Source organism: Mobula hypostoma, chromosome 5, assembly GCF_963921235.1.
Source record: "Mobula hypostoma chromosome 5, sMobHyp1.1, whole genome shotgun sequence".
NCBI classification, from domain to species: domain Eukaryota; kingdom Metazoa; phylum Chordata; class Chondrichthyes; order Myliobatiformes; family Myliobatidae; genus Mobula; species Mobula hypostoma.
Genome location: NC_086101.1, coordinates 188145640 through 188168982, shown reverse-complemented (window position 1 = coordinate 188168982; position 23343 = coordinate 188145640). Strand labels below are relative to the sequence as shown.

The following is a 23343-nucleotide window of genomic DNA, read 5'->3' as shown; positions in this document are numbered from 1 at the left end:
TTAACTGCTCATTGGACTTTAAGATGTAGTAACAGGACTCTGTAAAACATTAGACTGGTAAATGTTGGGAGTGGGTTTATGCATGTTTTCACAAGGTATGAATTGTACTGATATTGAGAGCACGAAGCCGATTTACTTATACTCTTGGGCAAAGTTTAGCTTACAAAGATTTGATTTATAGATAGAAATATCAGAAAATTCTGCCTTGATCAAAAATTGTGAGTACATAGAATTGGGCTATATTTTGATGATTGGATGTCACGCCAGTAGGCACCGACTCATTAAATATTAAGAGCTGTACAACTGAGAGCGAAAAACTTACTGCACGTTACACCACAGGCATTTAGGGCAGCATCTATGGGGATGTTCAGGGCTCCCTTCATCATGTCATTAGCTTCCTTTCGGTTTTCACTACTGTCAGCCATGCAAGTCCTGGTTGGAGACTCAGGAATACTGTCGCACTCAGATGTAGAAGGATTCTTCATTGCTATTTCTGTAACAATTTTGTTTCACCAATTGGGGTTGTTAGCCCTGAGCTGAACCATGAACACCGGTGGACCACTCTTAGTCTGACCTCTACCCTTTGACCCGTTTGGCAAGGGTGACCTGACCAAGAGCCAAAACGTAAAGCCCTGACTCCAGCTAACATAGCTCTCTGGGTCATTGAGGTTGTGGTCCTCTTGGAGGGAGAATAGGAAAAGCTTATTTATAATGAGGCACAGTTACACAGTGGACTACCACAGAAAATGATTACAACTGTGATGGTCAACATTAAGACCATGAGACATGGGAGCAGAATTGGAGCATTTGGTCCATCGAGTCTGCTCCACCATTCCATCATCTGATTTATTTTTCCCCTCAACCCATTTCCTGTCTTCTCCCTGTAAACTTTGATGTCCTCACCAATCAAGAACCTATCAACCTCCACTTTAAATATATCCAGTGACTTCACAGCCATCTATGGCAAGGAATTCAATCGAGGTTGTTGGAACAAGAACAGGCATAATAGCCCTCGAGGCTTGCCATTCAATAAGGTCATGTGCTTAGTCTTCTGTCTCATTCAGTTTCATGTTCGTTTCTCATGTTGCTAATCGTTCAGAGAAATTCATGATGAGGGTGGGTTGACCTCTAGCATCTTAATTTAAGGATGGGCAAAATAGTCATAGTCATACTTCATTGATCCCGGGGGAAATTGGTTTTCATTACAGTTGCACCATAAATAATAAATAGTAATAGAACCATAAATAGTTAAATAGTAACATGTAAATTATGCCAGTAAATTATGAAATAAGTCCAGGACCAGCCTATTGGCTCAGGGTGTGTGACCCTCCAAGGGAGGAGTTGTGAAGTTTGATGGCCACAGGCAGGAATGACTTCCTACGATGCTCTGTGCTGCATCTCGGTGGAATGAGTCTCTGGCTGAATGTACTCCTGTGCCCACCCAATACATTATGTAGTGGATGGGAGACATTGACCAAGATGGCATGCAACTTGGACAGCATCCTCTTTTCAGACACCACCGTGAGAGAGTCCAGTTCCATCCCCACAACATCACTGGCCTTACGAATGAGTTTGTTGATTCTGTTGGTGTCTGCTACCCTCAGCCTGCTGCCCCAGCACACAACAGCAAACATGATAGCACTGGCCACCACAGACTGAGCTAACGTTGCCATTGATGCTTTTATCCTTGGAATGATTAGATAGAGTAAATGTGGAGACGATGTTTCTAGTTGTGGGAGAATCTAGGACTAGATGGCACAGCCTCAAAATACTAAGTCGTCCCATGAGAACAGAGATAAGCAATTCCTTTAGCCAGAGGGTGGTGAATCTGTGGAATTCATTGCCACAGATGGCTGTGGAGGCCAGTTATTGGGAACATGTAGATACAGAGGTTGATAAGTTCTCGATTAGGGTGTCAAAGGCTACAGGGAGAAGGCAGAAAAATGGGGTTGAGAGGATAAATAAATTAATCATGATGGAATGACATAGCACACTCAATGGGACAAGTGACCTAAATCTGCTCCAATGTCTTATGGTCTTAGCCCAATGATGAATTAAAGTACAGCACAAAACTGCCAGAGTAACTCAGCAGACCAGGCAGCATCCATGGGGAGAAATAAACAGGCGATGTTTTGGTTGAGATCCCTCATTTGGATTTTCTTGCTCCTGGTTCGGCATCTGCAGTTTCTTGTGCCTCTAATGAATAAAGTATAATGATTACAAATGGGAGTAGCAGAAATGTAGTGTGAAATTGTTACCAGAGAAGTCAGTATTGTGCTTAATAGGAAGATAAGGTGTTCATTTCATTTCCATTGTGATTCTTTGGAGCAGAATATAAGTCTGAGAATGTAGTGGCATGGATGGAGATTCCAAACTACGCTTTGGTGTCACAACTGTGCACTGAGTCATCCACACAGTCATTTCGTCTCCCCACAATTTTGAGCAGAAGGTGCTGTCAATACCAAATATATTATTTTGAAAATATTCCTCATATTGACAGCTACTGAAGAAAAAAATATATATATATTCATAACAAATTTTAAAGTACGTGGGGCAAGGTGTTTTAAGGTCCAGTTTGGATTCGTTAGCAATTGTTTAGAATTGTTTGCAGTTGATATCTTGGTTGGAAAAGTTAAGTGAATAACCAAATGCAGTTGTTTTTTAATAGTTTTGCAGAGGAAGAATTTCATTTCTAAACTTGGTGCCATGTTGAAGATGGAAAATGACATCAAGTTTAGAAAAGTAGTTCGAATATTGATGGCCTCTTCCAACAGTGGGTAAGATGTAAACAGGTTCAGGACTTGACATCAGAAACTTTGACCAATTTCGATAGATGTGTGTGGGGGTGTTTATTAATTGGTTACATCACGGCCTGGTATGGAAACATCAAATGCCCTTGAATGGAAAATCCTACAAAAATTAGTGAATACAGCCCATTCCATCAAGGGTAAAGCCCTCCCATTCAGCACATCTACACGGAGCACTGTCGAGGGAAAACAGCATCCGTCATCAAGAACCCCCACCATCCAGGCCATGCTCTCTTCTCGCTGCTGCCATCAGGAAAAAGGTACAGGAGCCGCACCACCAGGTAAAGGTCCCGCACCACCAGGTTTAGGAACAGTTAGTACCCCTTAGACTCTTGAACCAGGGGGGATAACTTCACTCAACTTCACTCGCCCAATCACTGAATGGTTCACGCAATCACTTTCAAGATTGGTCATTTTGTGTCCTCAGTACTTATTTATAATAATTACTGTTTTTCTCTCATATTTGCAGAGTTTGTTTCTTGCACATTGGTCTTTCATTGATTCTGTTGTGTTTCTTGGATTTACTGAGTATGCCCATAGAAAAATAAATCGCAGTATTGTATATGGTGACATATATGTACTTTGATAATAAATTTACTTTGAACTTTGACTTGTGATTTTTTTTTTCAACTCTTCTAAGCTTTCTGACCCAGCAGTAAATGTGCAGGTAAATATATTGGAGCAGATAAGTGTTCTGGTGGGAGGAGGTATAGTGTACTAGAATAAAAACAAAGTAAGAAATATCACATAGATAACTTGCATGTTTTGTATGTAGATGTGATAGATTTCTGAATTCAGGACCCTGAATAATTAGTGTGTTGGTGTCCTTCGTTATCATTAGCATGAATCATTTATTTGTCTAACCAGCATTTTAGCCTTTTTGGTCTGGGAATGAGAGAAGACAAATCTATTCTTCAGTTACTAAAGCTTTGAAGCTGATGTCCCACATTAAAAACAGCCTCCGTTTGTTAATATGCGAATTTGTTTGATCTGCTTATCATATTATGGGTTCAAGAACTGGATTTGAATACATAATCCATACCATAATGATTACTGCTGAGAGGTATTGATCCAATATTCAACAGGCAGGAGTGAAGAGAAATTCTATTGTGTTCTATTCCGTAATATCGCAGCCCTGGTAATACTTGGTTGGTCCGTTGGACCAGTTGTATAACTTCAATAATGGAAACTAGATTTCTGGAAAAAAGCGCTCAGTTTGGAATTCTGCCATTGGGAAGAGAAGTATCATGTGGATAGGCAAAAAGATTGAAAATGTTCTCAAAGCCACCTTGATTAAAAAGGTGACATTCCCAATAATTCCTTAGAACCCTTGATCCATGAGGGTAGGAAACATTTCTGTGATGGTACTGAGAACTTCGAGTCCATGTGTGGGCAACATACAGAGCAGTGGAAGATGCACAGCACCATAAAATCTACCTGCTTACCTTCCTATCAAGCAACTTTACCCCACTGGTGATAATATATGCAGGTCTCAGATTGTCCTTGGAAGTCACAGAACCAGAGTAGAAGCAAATAATCTGTGATTCTGTGGGGCTGTTGAAGAAGGATGATGCATTGCTGAAGGTGTCACTTTTTTGACAGCACATCAAGCTGAGGCAACTGCTATCTGCTGGTGTGGGTGTAAAGAATCCAAGCTCAAAGTCTCCCTTAATCACCTCCACCAAAAAATTGGTTAAAAGATCATTTAGTTTATTACAGTTTCTGAATATCTAAATAATTCAGATACTCTGTTAAGGAAGTTACTCTGGAACCATTGCATAGAATTTATTAAGCTGTAATTTAGTTTGCTAGCTCAATCATAATAAGTTTAGGATTTCCTTGTGTTTCCACCAGCTGTTCCCCTGCTGTGCAACTTTCCATTTGTATTGTTTTGAAATAATTTATTTTTGGGAGTTATATTTGTGTGGAATGGAGATAAGTTTCTCCCATTTTTTTTGAAGCATCATGTGAAGAAAACATCATTCACCAATTTTACACAATTGGAATTTATGGTGTTTAATCTTGTGTTTGGATTAATGTTTACAGGTAAATATCCAAAGGCAGATTATATCCCCCACAGATGCTACTTGACCCAGAGTTCCTCCAGCGGATTGTTTGCTACTGAAGATAGCCCTCATTTGATACCACAAACATTACCAGTAATTTTCATTGAATGGTGCACAGAAATGCAAGATCTGAGCATTTTCCCCTGTGTGACTGTTACGACACAAGTGAGATAGGCTAGGGTAGTACCAGGAGATCACGCAGTGATGATTCAGAAATGATCCATAGGTGGTTATAATGCAGCAGTTCCTCCAACAGATGGAAGAACTGGTTGTAGAATACCTTGTTGCTCACTGAATTTAATAACTCAAAGTTTGATCACTTCAAAAATTATTTTTGCCTTTCAAACGGTCATGCTGGATAATGACAAATAAAGCTAATCTTTATCTTCCTCTTTATAAACAGCCATGCCGGATAAAGGGAGACATTGGCCATTATACTGATGAAAATGTGGCACCTTTAGTCCATTGTGTTCGTCTTCTTAGTGCATCTTTCCTTTTAACCGGTCAGAAGAATGGTAAGCTGCTGTATTGGAATGGCATCAACTTTCATCTTTTGTTGTTCTTGCTGTGGAATATTATCTTTCATTCAAGATTTTTCTTTGATATAGGTCTTATCCCTGACAGAGAAGTTCGGGTGAGTGTCAAAGCATTGGCAGTTAGTTGTGTTGGAGCAGCCATTGGACTTCATCCTGAAGCTTTCTTCAATAAACTATACAGGACTTCGCCTGAAGTTCTGGAGGTTCAAGGTAATTGGATTAGTATGGTGTGTTTCCAAGAGTGAGTCACAACTGCAGTAATGAGTGAATAATTTATTGACTATTGAAAGAAAAATGGAGGGGTGGGTGTGTGTGGCTAGATTGATTTTGGAGTAGATTAATAGGATGGCACAACATCCTGCACTGAAGGGCCTGTACTGTGCTGTATTTATTGTTCTATGTTAATATTCTAATCCTGGGATTATCAGTAACTGTTGTAAGATTGTGTGTTCCACAAAGGAAAAAGCCACTGCCTTTACAGAATGGCTTTATGAGTTGTAATGTAAAAAATAATGAATTACCTTACCGAATAACCCTTCCTAGTGTCCTCATTCTCTTTCCTGCTACCCAGTATCTTTCTTCAAATTTATATCCCTTTCTGTTTCATTGTCTCTGCCTACATTTCTGTTCCTTCCACCCCTCACCATTTTCTTCCTTCTCTCCCATACTGACCTGCTCCTCTCTCTTTCTTGACCTGTTCTTCCATTTTTTCCACTGCTACTTCTCAGCATTGAACCTTCTAGTTATGTTTATTGAAAGATGGCAGAATCATTAACCTGCCCATCTCTGTGAGCTTATAACTCGTGAATATGAGGGAGGCTAATAGTGTATCAGTCCAAGGTGGATCAAAGCATAGTCAGAAAGCACTACAATGCAGAATTAGGCCCTTCAGCCCATCTAGTCCATGCTGAACCATTTATCTGCTCAGTGCCATCAACATGCATCGATCCATAGCTCTCCCTAGCCCTCCCAGCCATGTACCTATACAAATTTCTCTTAAATGATGAAATTGAACTTGCATCCACCCTAGCTCGTTCTACACTCTTACCTTCCTCTGAGTGAAGAAGTTCCCCCTCATGTTCCCCTTAAGCACTTCACCTTTCACCCTTAACCCATGACCTCCAGTTCTAGTCTCACCCAACCTCATTTACTCATGAGGAATGTTTGATGGCTCTGGGCCTGTACTTGCTGGAATTTAGAAGGATGAGGGGGAATCTCATTGAAACCTTTCAAATGTTGAAAGGCCTAGACAGAGTAGATGTGGAAAGGTGGGGGAGTCTAGGACAAGAGGACACAGCCTCAGGATAAAGGGCATCCATTTAAACCAGAGATGCAGAGAAATTTCTTTAGCCAGAGGGTGGTGAATTTAGGGAATTTGTTACCACAGGCAACTGTGGAGGCCAGGTCTTTGGGTGTACTTAAGAGCTTGATTAGTTCTTGATCGGACACGACATCAAAGGTTACGAGGAGAAGGCTGAGGAAGGGAGCCAATGGTGGAGCAGACTCGATGGGCCAAATGCCCTAATTCTGCTCCTATGTCTTATGGTCTTATGTACACCTCTTTCACATTCCCCTCATTTTTCTATGCTCCAGGGAATAAAGCTCTAACCAATTCAACCTCTTCGTATAAACTGAGGTGCTGAAGTTCTGGCAACATCCTTGTAACCTTTCTCTGCACTCTTTCAAACATACTAATATTGTTTTTGTAAGTAGGTGGCCAAAACTGCACACAATACTTCAAACTATCTCATCAACTTCTTGTACAACTTCAACATAACAACTCAACTCCTGTACTCCTTTTCCAATGAGGTTGGGCGAGACTAGAATTAGAGGTCATAGGTTAAAGGTGAATTATTTAAAGGTAAATCTGAGGGGGAATTTCTTCACTCAGAGTGGTGTGAGAGTGGAATGAGCTGCTGGTAGAAGGGATGGATGTGGGTTCAATTGCAACATTTAAGGAAACAGTGAGAAGCAGTGAAAAGCTTTTGTCTGAGTGTCATGCAGACAGATCTTGCCATATGTAAGTACATCGGGGTAGTAAAAAGAAAACAATATAGAATATAATGCTATGGCTACAAAGTGCAAGTGCACCGGCAATGTACAGTACTGTGCAAAGTATCAGGTACGTATATATAACTACAGTACCTAAGGCTTGCAAATGGAGCAGAGAGAGAATTTGTAAATCTGACGGGAACGAAAGATGTTAGAAATGGTGAAGGTGGAGTGCTGCAGGAAGGGTGTGTGACAAGCGGCAGAAAAGGAGAAGGGGCAGGGGGTGATGCGGGTGCAGACACACCCACCTCTGAGACACCAGGCAAGGTCATTTGATTCCAAACACTTGGTTTATTGATCATTTCAGAATGTCTCTATGGTGCTTCCCACTCCCTCCTCTCTCCCTTCTCCTTTTCCCAACCATGATTCCCCTCTCGCTGCCCCATTCCCACTGTCAGTCCACAATAGAGACCCATATCAGAATCAGGTGTATCATCACTCACATGTCATAAAATATGTTGTTGTGTTTTTTTTTGCAGCATTTAATAAGTAGTGGGAGTAGTGCAAATTTTAAAATTTGTTTAGATGTGAGATGTAAAATGGCTGCGTGCTTGGTGGCAGTGGCCTCTTTGGGTCCAACAAATGGTGCAAAAGTGTGTCCTAAACATTTTTCTTGTGATCATTGGGAACATAAAACACTAAGTCTGGTACATTGGTGAGGTTGGTGGGGGAGCTGCATGGGCTCTCCCTCATGCTGTGGTGTCTCCTGCTACAGTCGCAGAAGGGAGGAGGTACTGAAGGTGGTGTGGGAGAGAAACAGATGCGGCGGGCACGCTGGAAATACCATCCATACTGGGTTAGGGATTAGTCTGTCCCGTCGGTGCTGCTCTCCAGTGTCGCAGCTTGGAAGACACGCTGGAATGCTTGTGGCTGACCCAGCACGATACAAGCTGGTTTGCCTTCGTCTATTGAACCAGCACAAAAAGAGGAACTGCTGCAAACTTCTTGCAGAAACAGGACAACATCCCATGCACCATCAGTCTTCAGGGCCTGCTATTCAAGGACTTGTACTATTATTATTTTGTGACTGTATGTGCTGTTGAAATAATATGTGCTAGAGACTTCCGGTAGCGCTCATGGAGTGAAGTCGCGTTCTTGACTCGCTCCATTACCTCTGAGTTTTTTTTCTCTATGGTCAGCTATACTTTTATTAACCATTAAGGCATCAATTCTTACAATACTTTGAATTAAACTGAATTCTCCGACAATTGGATGATACTTAGATCTGCTATGTCTAAGAACGGGAAAAACGGCAAGGATGGTAAACCTCCGGTTAAACCGAAAGCTACGGATCTCCCCCCGACTGAATCACCGGTGACTTTGAAAGTGATATCGGAGTTAATTCAGAGGGAAATTTCAACCTCTGTTAGGGAGATGATTCGTACGGAAATTGCAGGCCCTGTTAAAGACCTGATTCATACGGAAATCTCAACTAATCTCCAGAAAATTGCCGATTTAATTGATAAGATGCAAACATGTATTGCGGAACATCAGTCGGCTATATCTGATCTTCAAAAATTCGCGCAACAAAGTGAGCTTAAGATGGGGAAAATCGAAGAAACAATTAATGTAATGAAGAAGAAACTTGACTTTTTGACTTTTAAAAACTCTGACTTGGAATCTAGAATGCGACGGCAGAATTTACGAATGATCGGGGTAAGGGAAGCTGTGGAATCTAACAACCCCATGAAATATTTTTCTCAACTTTTAAAAGATGCATTCCCTACTGTATTTCCTGACGAACCACCGCTTCTGGATCGTGTTCACAGAATCCCATCATACTCGTCTAGGTCAGATAGACCTAGGCATGTTATCTTACGTTTTCATTACTTTCAAGACAAGGAGAGACTGTTTCGATTCGCTCGATCTAAAGGTTTCATTGATTTTTCGGATCTTAAGTTCCGATTCGTGGAAGATTTCAGTAAACCAATCTGGGACCAGCGGGTTCGTTACAGATCCGTGATGTCGGAATTCTATAAGATGGACTTAAGACCAGCGCTGCTGTACCCTGCACGTCTAAGGATTCGCATGTCAGATGGAGCCCTTCGTTTTTTTGATTCTCCATCGGATGCCCAGAGTTATCTGGATCAACTTTCATCTTTAACATCTTAATTGCTTTTTTTTAATTATCTCCGTTGATCGGAGGCTGTGAATTGGTTGGTTTTAACTTTTTCGTGCCCTATTTGGGCAGAAAAGTTTATTTTTGATTTCTTAATATGGTTGCTAAACTTTCTTTTTAACTGCGTCATTTCTTTCTTTTCCCAGGGGATTCTGGGTGGTTACTTCCTTTTTGTCATCTTACGTATTTCCTGTGTGGCCTTAAATTTTGTAGTTTTTTTAAATTTTATTCTGTTTTGCTTTTTATAACCACTTTATGTCAATAATCTTATTTTTTCTTGTTGCTGTGTCTATTCATGGGTTTGAGGTTTATTGTGGGTTTTTTTTAATATATATTTTCCGGCTTTTGTTCTGTTCTGTGTGTATTTTAATTGAGCTACCTTTTTTTTTACTTTTTTACTGTTTTACAATTAGCTGATCCTTTTCATATTTATACCTTTTTTTTAGGGAGCGTATACCGGAAGTCATGGGGGTAGTTTTAGCGCTTGCTTCTTTCTGGCGGGTCTGCTTTAGATTTTGCCTTCGGGTCTTGGGGCGGGGGGTGGTGGGAGGGGCTTCACGTTTTAGTTTGTTTCTCTTTGGGCTATATACATTATTGAAGTACTGGTTGCGTCCTTTTTCCCGGTATCTTTTGTATGTTCTGTTTCCTCTCCGGGTTTGTGGGTCGCGCCTATCGTCAATCCTCCTTGTTGTGGGTTGACTTTAGGATTTATGGAGTCTATTATTAATTTTGACTCCTGGAATACTAACGGTCTTAATCATCCTATTAAAAGGAAAAAAGTTTTTAAAGTGTTCCGGAGACTTAAAGCACAAATTTTATTTTTACAAGAGACCCATGTACGGAGGGGGGACAGACTACGTTTTTTCAAATTCTGGAAGGGACAACAATTTCATTCGAACTCCAATGCTAAGATTCGAGGCGTTTCTATTTTTATAGATTCCTCAGTTACTTTTATACAACAGGATATTATCTCTGATCCGAATGGTAGATTTTTATTGGTTAGTGGTTTACTATTTAATAAAAAAGTAGTTTTGGTTAATGTTTATGCTCCTAATATGGATTGTCCAGAATTTTATAAATCATTGTTTGATCAGTTTCCGAATTTGAACGAGTTTTCATTGATCTGGGGCAGAGATCTTAATACCTGTTTGTCTCCAGCTTTGGACCGTTCGGCTCCTTTACGGACTTTACCTAATAAATCTGCAAATCTGATTAATTTCTTCCTTTCTGATTCTGGGTCGACGGACATTTGGCGTTTTCTGCATCCTCAGGAAAAAGATTTTTCCTTCTTTTCACATGTTCATCATTCCTATTCAAGAATTGATTATTTTTTCATTGATTCTCGTCTTATTCCTTCAGTGATTAAATGTGATTATGATTCTATAACCATTTTGGATCATGCTCCACTTAAGCTTTCTATTAAAATTATGGCCAATATACCAAATAATAGACAATGGCGTTTTAATTCGCTGTTGCTTCAGGACTCGGACTTTGTTAATTTTATGAATGAACAGATTGGGCTTTTTTTTACAATTAACCATACAGAAGATATTTCGGTTAACACTCTTTGGGACACTTTTAAAGCCTATATTCGGGGTCAGATTATTTCGTATTCTGTTGCTTTGAGGAAGAAACAGAAGCAGGAGGAGATGGCAATTGTGGACAAGATTAAAGAAATTGATAAGAAATATGTTATGGCTCCTTCTGAGGAGTTATACAAACAAAGAACTGAACTTCAAATGGAACACAGTTTACTACTCTCGTCCTCGATTGTAAACCAATTAAAGAAAACAAGAAGTGACTTTTATGTTCACAGTGACAAAATTGGCAAGCTGCTGGCTAATCAATTGAAATCTAATTATGTTAAATCTCAAATCAATCAGATTTATAACCAAAATGATCGATTGATACTGGATCATGTGGGGATTAATCAAACCTTTTGTGATTTTTATTCTTCTTTATATCAATCAGAGTCTCCTCGAGATTCTAAATATATGAATGATTTTTTAGATAAGTTAGACTTCCCTCAGATTTCACAGGATATGTCTTCTTTATTAGATACTTCCATTACAATGGATGAGATTAAGAATGTTATTTTTTCTATGAATCTGGGGAAAGCTCCTGGGCCTGATGGGTTTACCGTTGAATTTTATAAATGTTTTGCTTCTTTATTGATTCCTTGGCTCTGTAGGGTTTTTGAGGCTTCTTTGAAACTTGGTAAACTTCCTGAATCTTTTAATAGAGCATCAATTTCTCTAATACTAAAGAAGGATAAAGACCCTGCTCAATGTGCATCTTATAGACCAATATCTTTATTAAATGTTGATTCTAAAGTTTTTTCTAAGTTATTAGCAAATAGACTAGAAAAAGTACTTCCTTCTATTATTTCGGAAGACCAAACGGGTTTTATTAAAGGTCGTTACTCTTTTTATAATATTCGTACATTGTTAAATATCGTTTATACTCCCTCACAAAATGTTCCTGAGTGTGTTATTTCTTTAGATGCCGAGAAAGCTTTTGATAGAGTAGAATGGCCTTATTTATTTAAGGTGCTTGAAATGTTTAATTTTAGCTTGAAATTTATATCCTGGATTAAACTGTTATATCATTCCCCTGTAGCCTCGGTTCGTACTAACTCTTTAAACTCACCTTTTTTTCCTCTCTTTCGTGGTACCCGACAAGGCTGTCCTCTTAGTCCCCTATTATTTGATATTGCATTAGAACCTCTTGCAATTGCTATTCGAGAATCTTCAAATATTACTGGGATAACTCGGGGATTAAAGTCCCATAAATTATCACTCTATGCTGATGATTTACTTTTATATATTTCTAATCCTGAGAAATCCATTCCTGCTGTTTTAGAGTTATTAGCACAATTTGGTCTTTTCTCAGGTTATAAATTAAATCTTAGTAAGAGTGAACTTTTTCCGATTAATAAACATCTTCCCTTATATTATAAATTTCCATTTAAATTGATTAATAATTACTTTTCATATCTTGGGATTAAAATTACTTGTAAATACAAAGATTTATTTAAGACTAACTTTTTACCATTAATAGACCATATTACTCAACTTTCATCTAAATGGTTTCCCTTATATTTAACTTTGATTGGTCGTATTAATGCAGTTAAGATGTTTTTTTTGCCAAAATTTTTATATGTGTTTCAGGCATTACCAATTTTCGTTCCAAAATCTTTTTTTGATAAAGTTGACTCTAAAATTTCTTCATTTATTTGGCAGAATAAGAATCCGAGACTGGGTAAAATACATTTACAGAAAGCTAAGAGAGATGGAGGTTTAGCATTACCTAACTTTAGATTCTATTATTGGGCTATTAATATTCGACATATGAAATTTTGGTTACTTGACCAGGATATACTATCTATTCCTAAATGGGTAGCATTGGAATTACAATCTGTTCAGGGTTATACACTTGGTTCTATTTTAGGCTTCTCTCTCCCTTTTGATTCGAAACGTCTTAAGCAGGTCTCTAACCCGATAGTTAAATATGCTTTGCGCATTTGGTTTCAATTCAGAAAATTTTTTGATCTTAATCAATTCGGGTTAGCGATTCCTATTTTAAGTAACATATTTTTTCCTCCCTCTTTTACGGATCGCGCTTTTCAAACTTGGAAGACTAAGGGTATTTTACGGTTTTTGGATTTATTTTTAGATGGTTCCCTTATGTCTTTTGAACAATTATCTAATAAATATAACTTATCAAGAATACATTTTTTTAGATATTTACAAGTTAGAAATTTCCTAAGTACTATACTTTCTTCCTTTCCAATGCTTCCTCCTACATATATTTTAGATTCGATAATTAACCTTAATCCATGTCAGAAAGGTGCATCGGCTATGATTTATAATATTATTATGAAACTTAGGAAAGCTCCATTTGATAAGATTAGGGTAGATTGGGAACAGGAATTGGGGCTTACCATTTCTGTGGATGATTGGGGGCAGATTTTACAATTAGTTAATACTTCCTCTATTTGTGCTAAACATTCCCTAATTCAATTTAAAGTGGTTCATAGAGCACATATGTCCAAAGATAAGTTAGCGCGTTTTTACTCGTATATTAATCCTTTCTGTGATAGATGTTCGGGGCAGATAGCCTCTTTAACTCATATGTTTTGGTCTTGCCCTACTTTGGAAACTTTTTGGAGAGATATTTTCAATATTATTTCTAAGGTATTAAATATAGATATCTCTCCTCACCCTATTACTGCTATCTTTGGACTACCTAAAATTTCTAGTAATCTTTCCCCTTCAGCCCGTAGAATGATTGCATTTCTTACTTTAATGGCGAAAAGATGTATTTTACAACATTGGAAAGAGCTTAATGCTCCAACTACCTTTTTTTGGTTTTCTCAGACGATTTTATGTTTGAATTTGGAGAAAATTAGAAGTAACCTTTATGATTCTTCATTTAAATTTGAACAGATTTGGGGACCTTTTATTCGATATTTTCATTTAATGTAATATTTACCCTTCTTGTTTTTTTTTCACTGTTTTTAATGGAGGTCGGGATTGAGGACGTGATTTTAAGTTTAACTTTGTTTGGTTTCAAGTTAGCCCATTGCTTTGCTTTGCTTTTAGTTAGCTGCACGGTGGGTTTTTTTTGGGGGTTTTTTTTTCTTTTTTTTTCCATTGATATATATAAAATTTAGTATACTATTATGTTATCTTGGTTTCTTATGTTTAAATTACATTGTTTGTAGTATTTTTTTTTGGTATTGATATCTTTTGGAATTTTATTATACTTTAACATTGTATTAATGTTTATATGGCTTACCTTTTTTGTATACTTAAATAAAAAGATTTAAAAAGAAAGAAATAATATGTGCTGTGTGTAACTGTATGTACTGTGTTTTGCACCTTATCCCTGCAGGAATGCTGTTTTTTTTGGCTGTATACGTGTGTGGTTGAATGACAATTAAACTTGAACTTGAAATATTTTCGGAGATGACCTCATCATGTCTTAATTCTTCTCATTCCACAGAAGAACAGTGCATATCAGACATTTTGAAATATGTCAGCCATGGAGATCCACAAATAAGAGGTGCCACAGCACTCCTCTGTTCAACATTCATTCACTCCGTTCTGACTAAGACTCGATTTAATCCAGAAAGTTGGCTTGCTGTGGTGCGAGGCACAACAGGTAAATGGACAATATCCTTCTAATATGCTGTTAGTCTGATAGTTTGTGTGATGTTACTTGTTCAAGTATCTTTAAAACATTGTGAATGGACCTGATTTGACTGCTTCCTCCGGCAGCTCATTCCATATCCTGATCACACTCTGGGTGGAAAAGTTGTCCCTCAGCTTCCTATAAAATCTCTCCCCTCACTCTTTAACCTATGCCTTCTCATTCATGTTTTACTCTTGGGGGGAGAAAGTAAACATGAGATACTACAGATGCTAGAAATCCAGAGTAACTCATGCACTTGCTCTCTCTCTCCCTCCCCCTCTCGCGTGCACATTATTCTGCTGGAGGAACTCAGCAGGTCAGGCAGTATCTATGGAAAGGAATAATGAGTTGATGTTTCGAGCTGAGACCCTTCATCAGGATATGGCCTTGGCCTGAAACAATGACTCCTTATTCCTTTCTATTGATGCAGCCTGGTCTGCTGAGTTCCTCCAGCACGTGTGTGTGTTAACCTGCGGAAAATGTCCATGCATTCACTATAAATGTGCCCCTCATGATCTTATACATCTCTGTAGGGTCACTCTCCATTTTCCTACGCTCCAGTGAATAAAGTCCCAATCTGCTCATTCGCTCCATAATTCAGTCACCCCCCCCCCCCCCCGCCGAGTCCTGGCAACATCCTCGTATATTTCCTCTGCACTGTTTCCAGCTTAATGGCATCTTCCCTACAGCAGGGTGACCTCTGCAAATGCAGCCTCACCAACCCACACAACTGTTGTGTGTGATAGATGTCTATGTGCAAATTAATACAGCAATCTTTCCTGAGCACATCAGTTCATGGACTTGTTCCCTGTCTTTCTTTCCAGGGTATGGCATCAGTTTGGAGGATTGTGTTCCTTTACTCCAGAAGACCCTGAAGGATAAATCATCTGTGACTTGCAAAATGGCTTGTGCTGCGGTAAGGGTAGGTATTGCTTTCCTGAAGGCAAAATTAATAAGGTAAAACTTTTTATTAACTCGCATGTTGGATATTCGTTAATACAGATTTTTGTATTAGTAGTTTCATTGTTATGTTTTGTTATCAAGACAAGCAATAGATTTTAGTGGTACATTTTGATTGGAACATAGAACAGTACAGGCCATGATGTGTGCCAACCATTTATTTTCAAGATCAATCAAACCCTTACCTCCCTGATAGCCCTTCATTTTTCTTTCTCCAAGTACCTGTTTAAGAGGCTCCCGAATGTTCCTAATGTATCTGCCTGTACCACCACCCCTGACGGTGTATTTCACACAGCTACCACTCCCCTTGTTTTTAAAAAAAACTATCTCTGACACACCCCTCCCCCAATAACTTCCTCCAATCACCTTAAAATTATTCATCCTCATTTCTGCCCTGGGGAAAAAGTCTCTGGCCATCCACTCTATCGCGGCCTCTTAATATCTTGTATACCTCTATCAAGTCACTTCTCGTCATCCTCTCCAAAGAGGAAAAACCCTAGCTCGCTCAACCAATTCTCAAAAGTAGTGGAACAGCTTTGCTGCAGAGGGATTGAGGCATATTATTCAATTACAAAATTGTTAACAAGAAGCATGATATAACAAAGATGTATTATATGAACAGAAGGTAGTGTAGTAGTTAGCACAACACTTTACAGTGCCTGCGACCCAGGTTCAATTCTGGCTGCTTGCTGTCCGTAAGGAGTTTGAACGTTTTCCCGTGACCGAGAGGGTTTCCTGCAGGTGCTCCAGTTCCCCCCACGTTCGAAAGATTTATCAGTTAGTTGGTTAATTGGTCATTGTAAATTTTCCCATGATTAGGCTAGGGTTAAATTGGGGGTTGCTGGGTGACATGGCTCAAAGGGCCAGAAGGGTTTGTTCTGTGCAGTATCTCAGTAAATGTATAAAAGTGCCTGAGAAGCCGTGGGGCCATTAAGCATCAATAATGGATACAAATTCCTGGTTGAAGTGCTTTAAACATTGTAACTGTGTTTACCAAGAAAAAAATATTTTGGTAAATCTTTAATTGTTAAAATTTTCTTCGTCTTGTGGTTTCAGTAAATCAGAGTGTTGTGGAGCTAAAAGAACAAGCTGAACGTGGAGGAAGTACTAGTAATGCTCATAGCACCTAGAATGTTAATGTTACTAAGTTGTATGAGGTGGCTGTGGGTAAAGATTGCAGAAGTGCTGGTCACAGTCTTCCTCCCTCAAGGGTGGAGGAAGGGCCAAAAGTGGAAGAATCCACAAATCTTGTTTTTTTTTTTTGGCGTGTGTGTCTGTGCATGTGCGTGCGTGCGTCCGTGATGATGTCCTTTTCATGGCTTTTACAAGGCGCGGAGCGAGAGAGAGACTGTGTGGGGCGCCACTCCTCACACAAACATTGTTGCAGTATTTTTCCCTTTTATTTTACGAGGCAGAGTTGCGATCTTGACACTCAACCCGGCACGGATGGAAAGTGTACTCGGGAGCGGACCCGACTAGTTTCGAACCCGGGAACCTCCGCTCCCGGATTGGGCGCCGATGTCGTTGTGCCACCAGCCGGCCCCACAAATCTTGTTCAGATATGGGGAAGATGGTAAAGCTGGGATTAAAGACTTGGTGGTATAAAGTCAGTGTTTGGGAAACTTTGAATCAATAGGTCACAGTTAATAGCTATCTGGATAACACACAAATACATCACAAATTCATCTCATGACAAATAGGATTCACCTGACACCGCAGGAGAGATCTCTCGGGGATAGACAATTTATGCTAACAGTGATGTAACTTCTTGAGTATATGACTCCAGGGAAAAGGTTTTATTTTACATTGTCGCTTGAAACACTGCCAGGGGTGGTGATGGAAGCGTTGCCAGGGTGCTGGCAGAGGCAGAAACATTAGGGCCATTTAAGAGACTAAAGATAGGCACATGGATGAAAGAAAAAAATGACAGGGTTATGTGGGAGGGAAGGGTTAGGTTGATCTAAAGGGTTTCACATAACATTGTGGGTGAAGAGCCTTTACTGTGCTGTGCTGTTCAGTGTTCTTTATGATGAGATGTGTTTGCTGAACATAGTGGGCATGTGATGTTGGTGCCAAAATATGTGGCAACACTTGTGGGCTAACTCAGCACCTATATCTTATGGCCTTTGTACTGCAAAGGTTGCTGAAGTTAGGCAGGATTACTTCACTGATTGGGCAGAAACTGACATCATGGAACCTGATTAGGAGCAGTAGTTGTTTGCTCACTCAAACTTGAGAGCACTCACAAGGTGGTGGTTAATCCCGTCTTAGCCTCAGCTTCACTTTTCCCCATTCTCTATAGCGTTGACTCCTTGTGTATGTAAATGACGAGAAAATAGAAACAGGTATGAGGCACCCTACTTCAAACCTGCCCTACCAGTAAATATGATCATCATAAGCGACCTACCTCAGACCACATCTCTGCCTGCTCCCTTTTATTTTAGTTTTAAATTTACTTATTTATAACGTGTAGAACACATCAAAGCATACGTGCATTGTTTGCTTTAACAACCAGTACGATCTGAGGATGTGCTGGGGGTAACCTGCAAGTGTTGCGACACATTCTGTGCCATCTAGTATGCCCGCAATGTTCAGCAGAATAACACTCAGCCGACATACAGCAAAACAGTAACAGGAATACAAATCCTTTGCACCCCCCCCCCCCCACCACACTCAGACAAGCCACTTCTGGCCTCTAACATCCAGTCTGTGCTCAGACATTGGTTCTCAAGCCTCTTGATTCAGCAACCTACTGGCTTAGATCTCCAGACTCTCTGACCTCTGCCTTTGGATTCTCTCTCCAGTCTTTCAAAAAAATCTTTATCTACCTCTTGAAACACTTCCAGTTCAAACACTAGCACGACCCTCCAGTGTAGGCAATTCCAGAGATTCATCAACATCTGTGTAACAAAATTTTATGCATGAGTTTTCATATCTTGTTGATGTCCCCTTCTTTGAGAGCTCAGCACTGTCTCCTCCTACCCATCACTCCTCTTCATCTGGTGCACCTGTCACTTACTAGATCTTGCACTGCTCTTTCCCTTCAGTCCAAATGAAGGGTCTCATCTACAGATGCTGCCTGACCAGCAGAATTCAATGGCTCCATTTAATATCAGAATGTATACAACCTGAAATTCTTACTCTCCGCAGACATTCTCGAAAAAGAAGAAAAACCCCCAAGGAATGGATGACAGAAAAAAGATGCAGGAACCCAAAGCCCCCGCCTCCCTCCCACGCACAAGCAGCATCAACTGTCCCCCCCTCACCCTGCCCCAAGTTATTCTAGCACAAAGCATCAGCATTCCTACCACCCACCATGCAAGCAACAGCAAAGTCCCAGAGAGACCAGGGTCCACTGTACATCAAAAACTGTACATGTAAAGAAAACCAACATGCTACTTGCCAACTTAATTGCTTCCTGTATTTGCATACCATCGTTTTGAGATTTGGGCACCAGAACACAGGATCTCTCCGAATTTCACTCTCCATTTAGATAATTTGCAGTGCACGACTTTGCACTTTCCCACATTGAACTTCCATTTGCCAGATTTACATCCACTTACTCAATCTGTCCACATCATGTCACAGGCACCGTACGTATCTTTTCACCTATGTACGGTGCCTGTAAAAAGTATTCACCCACCCCTCTTGGAAGTCTTCATGTTTTATTGTTTTACAACATGGAATCACGGTGGATTTAATTTGGCTTTTTTGACTTGAGAAAAGACTCTTGTGTCAGTGGAAACAAATTTCTACAAATTGGTCTAAATTTATTACAAATATTAAACACAAGATAATTGATTGCATAATTACTCACCCCCTTCAAGTCAGTATTCAGCAGATGCACCTTTGGCAGCCATTACAGCCTTGAGTCTGTGTGGATAGGTCTCTTATCTGCTTTGCACATCTGGACACTGCAGTACTTCTCCATTCTTCTTTACAAAACTGCGCAAGTTCTGTCGGATTGCATGGGCATTGTGAGTGAACAGCCTTTTTCAAGTCCAGCCATGAATCCTCAATTGGATTGAGATCTGGACTCTGACTTGGCCACACCAGGACATAACTTTGTAGTTTTTAAGCCAGTCCTATGTAGGTTTGGCTCTATGCTTGGGGTCATTTTCTTGCCGGAAAACAAATCCTCTCCCAAGTTGCAGTTCTCTTGCAGACTGCATCAGGTTTTCCTTCAGAATTTCCCTGTATTTTGCTGCATTCATTTTACCCTCTACCTGAACAAGACTTCCAGGGCCAGCTGCAGTGAAGCATCCCCACGGCATGATGCAGCCACCACCATGCTTCATGGTAGGGATGGTGTGTGGTGTTTGGTTTACGCCAAACATAGCATTTAGTCTGATGGCCAAAAAGCTCAATTTTGGTTTCATCAGATCATAGAATGTTCTTCCAGCTGACTTCAGAGTCTTCCACATGCTTGCTGGCAAACTCTAGGCCAAGATTTCATGTGAGTTTTTTTCAATAGTGGCTTTCTCTTTGCCAGTCTCCCATAAAACTGTGACTGGTGAAGCACCTGGGGAACAGTTGTTATATGCACAGTCTCTCCCAGTTCAGCCACTGAAGCTTGTAACTCCTTCAGAGTTGTGTCATGTGACTGGCAACAATGAATATAGAAATGAGTCAGGTTTTTATAAATAAATAAACATTTATTAAACTCTGCTCAAAATTAGTAAAAAGATAAACAAATGAAAACCTTAACCGGAAGTAAACTGCTATGTGGCCATTTAACAAACTGCCAAACTCAGTACTAGTTCTTAAAGCGTTAAATGCGAACACAGTCTTAAAGTGGTAAATTAGAACACAGTTCTTAGAATGGTAAATTTGAAAGTCCAAGAGATTTATACAGTCAATTAGGAGAGACTTCCCTGAAGTAAAGAATTCCTCGAAGACTCGACGTTACTGCCGATCCCAGCCGGAACCTGCCTTGTCCATAGGACTCACGACGACAGAAGTAAAACGGTTTAAAGACACTGACCTTTTTACTCTATAGACTAGATTGTGCACAACCTTTTCTGCTGCTTTTAGCAGAGGTTATCTCATGCAGATCACTTACTTGAACGAATTCAATAATGGTCGATCCTCTCCAAACCTGCCGAATGACTCCTTCAGGTTCCCGTCTTCACTCTCCAATACCACTGAAAAGGTACATCAACAAACCTGGCAACGATGGTGAAACTACTGGCCCAACACTTCTGTACCTTACAATAAAAAGTAAAACTCCATTTTAAAACTACACTGCGTCATAAAAAAAAACACAGCAATATGGAGTAACTGACGAACTAAACTTAAAACTCAACTGGGAAAACTAACTGTGTCACCAGGGGTCTACCCTTATATATACCTGTTCAGAACAGGTCATCACATGACCTCACATCGGCAGGAAAATTTACATCATGTGACCTCTGCAAGACCATTACATCATCCTCATAAGACAGTCACAAGATATCCATGAGGTATGTAACAGTTGTCATAGGTCACTTGGGGACCTCCCTCACTTGTCCCCTACTTGCACATCACAATTTTTGAGGACTGCCTGCTCTAGGCAGCTTTACAGTTGTGTCATATTCTTTTGATTTCTTGATGATTGATTTAACTATACTCCAAGGGATATTCAGTGACTTGGAAATTTTCTTGTACCTATCTCCTGGTGTGTGGATTTCAATAACCTTTTTGCAGAGTTGCTTGGAGTGTTCTTTCGTCTTCATGGTGTAGTTTTTGCCAGGATACTGACTCACCAACAGTTGGATCTTCCAGATCCAGGTGTATTTTTACTACAATCAATTGAAAGACCGTCACTGCACACAGGTGATCTCTATTTAACTAATTATGTGACTTCTAAAGCCAATTGGCTGCATCAGTGATGATTTGGTGTGTCATATTAAAGGGGGTGAATACTTAGGCAATCAATTATTTTGTGTTTTATATTTGTAACTAATTTAGGTCACTTTGTTTTCACTTTGACATGAAAGAGTCTTTTTCTATTGATGTGTCAAAAAAGCCAAGTTAAATCCACTGTGATTCAATGTTGTAGAACAGTAAAGCATGAAAACTTCCAAGGGAGGGGGGCGGGTGAATACTTTTTATAGGCACTGGGGTACTGTATATTGTCATCAACAACTTCGATATGATGTTCTATCCCCTTCTCCAAGTCATAAATATAAATTTACATATGATAAATAAAGCTTATCTTTAGGTAGATACCTACTGAATATTAAAAGGTCTAGCACAAGGGCACCTCCTCATTATAGAAGGACATCCCTTTAGAACAGCTGAGGAGGAATTTCCTTAGCTAGACGGCTGTGGAGGCCAAGTCATTCAGTGCATTTAAAGCAAAGCGTGATGGGTTCTTGATTAGTAAAGGTGTCAAAGGTTACAGGGCAAAGGGAAGAGAGTGGGATTGAGAGGGAAAATAATCAAATGGCAGAGCAGACTCAGTGGTCCAAATGGACTATTTGTACCCCTATGTCTTATGGCCATTTTGTAAATAATTGAGGGCCAAGAAGTAATGCTCCTAATTACATAATTTTCAACGTGAAAAGATCCATTTATTCCAACTACCTTCCATCCAAAATCAGAATCAAGTTTATTATCAATGACTTGTGATGTGAAATTTGTTTTGTGGGAACAGTACAGTGCAAAGACAGTAAATTACAAATATATCACAAAATAAAAAGGAATAATGAGCTGATGTTCGTGGATCATTCAGAGATGGCTGAGGGGAGCAATCTGTTTCTGAATTGTTGAGTGTAAGTCTTCAGGCTCCAGTACCTACACTTCCATCTTGGTTGTAACAAGAAGAGGGCATGTCCCTGTTAGTAAGAGTTCTTTAGTGATTCCTGCTGAGAGGCACCATCCCTTGATGGTGGGGAGGGTTATGTCCATGATAGAACCAAGGTAAAGTCTATGACCTTCGGCTTCTTGCAATTCTGTACATTGGAGCCTCCATACTAGACTCTGATGCAACCTGCCAGAATACTTTCTGCTGTACATCCATCAAAATTTGTAAGTCTTTGGTGATGTTCTAAATCTTTTAAAACTTGTAATGAAGTAGAATCACTGGTGTGCCTCTATGATTGCATTATTTTGTTGCGTTAGGATGTAGAGTTGCGTCCTGTGGCACTTGTTACCTCAATACATACAATCTAGAACTTGCTGTGACTGTCATCGTCTTTTCTTCCTAGCAATGCATCACAAGCCTGTGCAACAGCAGCTACAGTGAGCTGGGGTTACAACTCATCATTGATCTCCTGAACTTGAAAAATAATTCTTACTGGCTGGTGAGGACTGAGCTGTTAGAAACTCTGGCTGAGATGGATTTCAGGTAAGCTTGTTGTCTGACTGCCTCAGTTGCTGGAAACAATGCAGATTGCTTTAAATTGCTTTCAGTCAGCTCCATCTTGGGTACCAGGCTCCTTAGCATCCAAGACATCTTCAAGGAGCAGTGCCTCAGAAAGGCAGTGTCCATTATTAAGGGCCCTCATCACCCGGGACATGCCCTCTTCTCATTTTTACCGTCAGGAAGGAGATAAAAGAACCCTGAAGGCACACACTCAGTGGTTCAGAAACAATTTCTTCCCTCTGCCATCCAATTCCTAAAT

The 23343-nt window shown here is 39.8% G+C and overlaps 1 protein-coding gene across 5 annotated transcripts in view; it reads left to right on the top strand.

Moving 5' to 3' along the window:
- The window catches only part of htt (huntingtin), a 265277-nt gene that overhangs the window by 99508 nt on the left and 142426 nt on the right, over positions 1 to 23343 (top strand). For all 5 annotated transcript variants that reach the window (XM_063049530.1, XM_063049527.1, XM_063049531.1 and 2 more), the window contains 5 exons: positions 5277 to 5388; positions 5482 to 5619; positions 14588 to 14746; positions 15601 to 15698; positions 22927 to 23066. In XM_063049530.1, the coding sequence (XP_062905600.1) occupies positions 5277 to 5388; positions 5482 to 5619; positions 14588 to 14746; positions 15601 to 15698; positions 22927 to 23066 (647 nt within the window). The remainder of the gene's footprint in view (positions 1 to 5276; positions 5389 to 5481; positions 5620 to 14587; positions 14747 to 15600; positions 15699 to 22926; positions 23067 to 23343) is intronic.